The 4,818-nt window shown below is 59.5% G+C and overlaps 1 protein-coding gene across 1 annotated transcript in view; it reads left to right on the top strand.

Moving 5' to 3' along the window:
- LOC104466676 (alpha-2-macroglobulin-like protein 1) overlaps positions 1–4,818 on the top strand; it is a gene marked incomplete at both ends in the record, with an annotated part of 9,198 nt that overhangs the window by 1,936 nt on the left and 2,444 nt on the right. Inside the window, 13 exon segments of the mRNA XM_010080196.1 lie at positions 53–161; positions 311–395; positions 495–627; positions 706–820; positions 1,530–1,639; positions 1,777–1,941; positions 2,105–2,332; positions 2,659–2,716; positions 2,799–2,944; positions 3,173–3,322; positions 3,936–4,032; positions 4,269–4,440; positions 4,617–4,818. The exon segment at positions 4,617–4,818 is cut by the window's right edge and continues 19 nt beyond it. Coding sequence (XP_010078498.1) covers positions 53–161; positions 311–395; positions 495–627; positions 706–820; positions 1,530–1,639; positions 1,777–1,941; positions 2,105–2,332; positions 2,659–2,716; positions 2,799–2,944; positions 3,173–3,322; positions 3,936–4,032; positions 4,269–4,440; positions 4,617–4,818 — 1,770 coding nt within the window.

Genomic DNA, 4,818 nt, shown 5'->3' on the forward strand with positions numbered 1-4,818 from the left:
CGGCCCTGGGATCGTACTGCATTGAGGTGGAGGGGAAGAGACACTCCTTCAGCGTGGAGGAATACGGGACCTGTCCCTCCCGCTGGCCGCGGAGCCGGCCCTGGGCACGTACACCATTGAGGTGGAGGGGAAGAGACACTCCTTCAGCGTGGAGGAATACGGTATGGGGGGACCGGGAGGTGCACGGGGGGGTGGGAGCCCCACCTTGGCATGTCCTTGTGGGCAGTGTGTCTTGGTCCCACCGGCCACCCAGCCACCGTTGTCCTTGTGCTGGGAGTGACGACCCTCTCTCCTTTTGCTTCTCCATCAGTGCTACCCAAGTTTGAGGTGACCATTGACCTCCCCACCATGGTGCTGGAGAAGGACAAGAGGTTCCAGATGGAGATTTGTGGACGGTGAGCCCAAAACAGGCTGCGTTGGGAAGAGGGAGGGGATGGGGGGATCCAACATGATGTGGTCCATCAGGAACATCCTCACCACCCTCCACCCGACAGGTACACCTATGGGAAACCCGTCCAGGCGAAGGTCCAGGCCAGCGTGTGCCAGCCCTTCAGGCACATCGGGTTCCTGAACAGACTTAACGGTGCCCCACAGAAAGAGAAGAACTGCATCGAGATCAGCGGGCAGGTGAGCACAGCCGGGGAGCGTGGGCGCTGGTGGACAGTCCCTTCCCGGGACTGCTGCTAATGGGGTTACTCCCTCCAGACCAAGAAGAACGGCTGCTTTTCAACAGAGGTTTCGTTGACTGCCTTCAACCTGACCAGCTCCATGTATCAGAAGGAATTGCAAGTCCAGGCGTCGCTGGTGGAGGATGGGACAGGTAGGGACGGCGGTGTTCTCCACTTGGGGACGGGCATTGCTGCTGGTGCACGGTTTTGCATTTATCCCCACGTGCACCCAAAGGCACATGGCACTGGGATGCTGGTCTTCTCCAGGGAAGCCCAAAAGCAACGCTGTGATTTCGAGGAGCACAAGCGCAGGGACTGGGTCCGGGTGGGGACATGAGCCGGGTCAGCCAGGCAACACCTCTAATTCTGACCAGAGAAATGGCCAGGAGGCAAAACCACCTTTCCAAGGTCCAACAACTCTCCCAACGCTATGGCTAGCAGCGAGCTGAGTTCTTGTGACACAAAGCAGTGGTTTCGCCCTTCACGGTGCGGCTCCGTCCTTTGAGCTAACTCCTCGCCCATCACCTCGGTCACACCAGAAACAACTGCCACTGGCTTGGCTTCGGGAAAAAAAAAGGGAAGACTGGAGGTTTTCCCTGGGCTCGGCATCATGGTGCTTTGGTGAAGAGCCTTTTCTGAAGCCCCTGCAGTCAGCTGCACCCTGGTTTTAGGTCTAAAACCTGCCATAGAGGTTTTGCTCCTCTTGTAGGAGGTGTGACCTGTGCTTGAAGCTGCCAGGTGCAGAGGGAAAGCCTAAAATGTCCAGGGACCTCTTCTGCATGGCAATGGGGGAGCTGGCAGCAGCTAACCTGTGCCCTGTGACCCCCACAACACCCTCAGCTCCCCACTTCCTCCCCACAGGGGTGGAGCTGAAAAACACCAAGAGCTGCAAGATTTCATCCGAAATCTTCACTGTCACCTTTGAAAACATGGATGATACCTACAAGCCCGGCATCCCCTACACTGGGACGGTAACGCGGGAGTCCCCTGCACCCCACTGCACCCAGTCCTGCTTCTGCTGACACCCCCAGCCCTGTTCTCCCACCCTTGCCCTCTGCCCCACGGCTGCAGCCCAACCTGGGGCATCTCCCCTTTCCTCCCGGCGCAGATGCTGCTGCAGGGAGCCGACGGCACCGTGCTGCCGCAGAAGGAGCTCTTGCTCATCGTTAGCCAGCAAGGAAAAGACATGAGACAGACCTTCCTGACAGACAGACTGGGAAGAGCCTCCTTCGAGCTGGAGACCTCTGGTTGGAGTGGCACGGTGTCCCTGTCTGTAAGTGACCTGTCTCAGGGGTCCCTGTGCTGCTTTCTCCAGTAGCAGGGGGCTGGGCACCTCTCCAAGCCAAGAATTTCCATCAATGGTGCCCAATGATGGGACCAGTGCCTCCTGGATTCTGGATGGCTTCACCATCTTGATTTCTACCTCCATCACTCAGAGTCAAGCCAAGGAGGCAGCTGACGTCCAGAAAGACAGCTCAACACCCACATACGAAAATGCCTACTGGCATCTCAGCCCCTTCTTTTCAGCGAGCAAGAGCTTCCTGCAGCTCCGCCGGCTGGGGAGCGAGCTGCCCTGCGGCCAGCCCCAGCAGCTCTGGGTGGACTACATCTTCAGCAAGGAGGCCTTGAGGACTGAGCCAGACAGCCTGGACGTGGTCCTCCTGGTGAGCCCCGGCCTGGGAAGGGATGGCAGCAAGCGTTGGGGTGGTTGTGTGTGAAGGTCTGCATCCACACACACGTTCTCGGTTGTGTCCCTGAGGACAAGACAATGAGCAATGTGTCCTGGCTAGACTAAGGGACCTACGCTTGCTAGTAGAGGTGTCTGCTGGCACTGTTGGACCCCCATGCCAATGGGAGATGTTGGGGGGGCTAGACACTGGGCAAGGTCACAAACCATCCCAACGCTCTCGCCCTTGGGTCCATCCTCCATCAGAGTATTTCGGTTCCACACAAAGCATCAGTGTCATTGTTCCCATCTCCTCCTCTGCAGGTCCTGGCCAAAGGGACCATTGCCACCGTCCTCCGGAAAGAGCTGCCTGCAGAGGCCGGTAGGTCCCGAGGCACGGACGGGCTGTGCAGGGCTCTGCTCCCCATCCCTGCTCCTCATCTCCCTCCTTTCCCACCGCCCAGGGCTGAGAGGCTCCTTCTCCCTGGGGCTGCCCATCGGCCCCGAGCTGGCGCCCACGGCCAAGGTGCTGGGCTACGTGGTGCTGCCCAACGGCGAGATGGTGGCCGACAGCGCTGAGCTCAAGGTGGCCAAGTGCTTCCCCAACAAGGTGAGCTGCTGGGGATGGGGGAATCACTCCGTGGCTTGTCCATAGCTGCGTGCCCTGAGGTCCATCCCGCTCCAAGGTCTCTTCAGCCCACGCCCTGATCCCAAACCCTCGAGACTGATTTTATCCTTCTCTAGAAGAGACCTCTGTGTCCACGGCTTGGTCCTGCTCCTCCATGGGAGGTGACTGTCCCTCCTGCCCTCACCCCCTGACGCCCCTGTCCCTCCCCAGGTGAAGATGGCTTTTTCGGAGGACAGGGCTCTGCCCGGCTCCGCGCTGCGGCTGGAGCTGGGGGCTGCCCCGGGATCCCTGTGCGCCATCCGCGCCGTGGACCGCAGCGTGCTGCTCTTGAAGCCTGAGGCTGAGCTCAACACGGCGGCGGTGAGTGGTGGCACTGCCCAGGGACCAGGCAGGGATGGCAGGGGGAAGAGGTGACGTTGGCTTGGACCTCCCCTAGAGGGACTCGGTGCCATGGTGGCTCTTGGGCGGGGGGTAGGTTTTGTACCTAGCACATGGATCTATTCCCAGGTCTACGAAGTACTCCCCAAATTCGACTACCCTTGGAGTGTTCAAGACCCACCACCCTGTCCAGCATTTCCCTGGGGCTATCATGATCACATTCCCATCACCCCATTTGTGTGGAGAAAGCGAGACGTCTTTGGCCGTCCAAGGAGGAGTGTCTTACCTTCCCCTTTTTGGAGGAATTCCCAGATGGACACCTACAAGTTATTTCAGGTAAAGGCCCTGCCTGCCCGTGCCTCCTGGTTCCTCTTCATCCAGGAGGTCGGGGTGGTTTGCCCAGGGTGCTGGGAAAGCACAGCACCATCCTGTGAAAGCCACACCCGTGGCACAGGGCTTTCCCTTTCCTGCGGACCCCAGGCTCTGGTCCCTCTCCACTTGTCTTCTTCTGCAGCCCTGTGACTATTTACTGCTGGGATGGGGACGTTCCCCCTGCTGGGTTTTGGAGATGGATGACCTCTTTTCTTTCTCACAGAACGTAGCACTGAAACTTTTCACCAACGCCAAGACCAGAGATGTCTGCAAAGAGAAGGACGACGTGATCGGGATGCCGGGTCCCCAGGGTCCCAGAGGTCAGCACAGCCCTCGCTTTCCTCACTTTGCTGACCCCTCTCTGGAGAAAAGAGCAAAGAGCTGGTGCCCAGTCCTGGCTCCTCAGGGGGACTTGGACCCATCCTGAAAATACACTGGGCATCAAGAGATCAAAGAGGACTGAAAAGGGGTTTGGCCACCTTTGGGCTGCTCACGCGTGAGGTCCCGCTGGGAAGCAGAGACCCGTGAACCCTAATTTCTGCTCTGCCTTTTCCAGGTGGCGTTGAATTCCAAGTCGCCTATTTGCTGCCAGAAACTGATGTCTCAAAAACAATGGATCGTCGTGTCTTCCAAATAACGGCACTTGGTTCCCCCGCTAACCAGGAGGAGCCACCAGCACCCCGGACATATTTCCCAGAGACGTGGCTGTGGGACCTGGTCCCTGTGGGGTAAGTGAGGATGCTCCCCATGGGGCTGGTCCTCTCCCCACCTCCCCTCCTGCAGGGAGGGACTTTGGGGACATCAGGACGCCTCCTCCCATAGGGAGGGAGCCAGCCCAGCGGAGGATGACACCCGCTGTGGGTGAAGGCGGTGGGGTGGCCTCATGATGCCCTCCACCCCGCAGGGACGGGGGCTCCGCAGAGGTGTCGGTGACGGTGCCCGATGCCATCACCGAGTGGAAAGCCGGGATGTTCTGCACGTCCCCATTGGGCTTGGGGCTGGCCCCTGCCACCACCCTCACGGCCTTTAAGCCCTTCTTCGTGGAGCTGGCGCTGCCCTACGCCGTGGTCCGACACGAAACCTTCACCCTCGTGGCCACCGTCTTC

The sequence above is a fragment of the Pterocles gutturalis genome, unplaced genomic scaffold (genome assembly GCF_000699245.1).
Source record: "Pterocles gutturalis isolate BGI_N339 unplaced genomic scaffold, ASM69924v1 scaffold4564, whole genome shotgun sequence".
Taxonomy (NCBI): Eukaryota; Metazoa; Chordata; class Aves; order Pterocliformes; family Pteroclidae; genus Pterocles; species Pterocles gutturalis.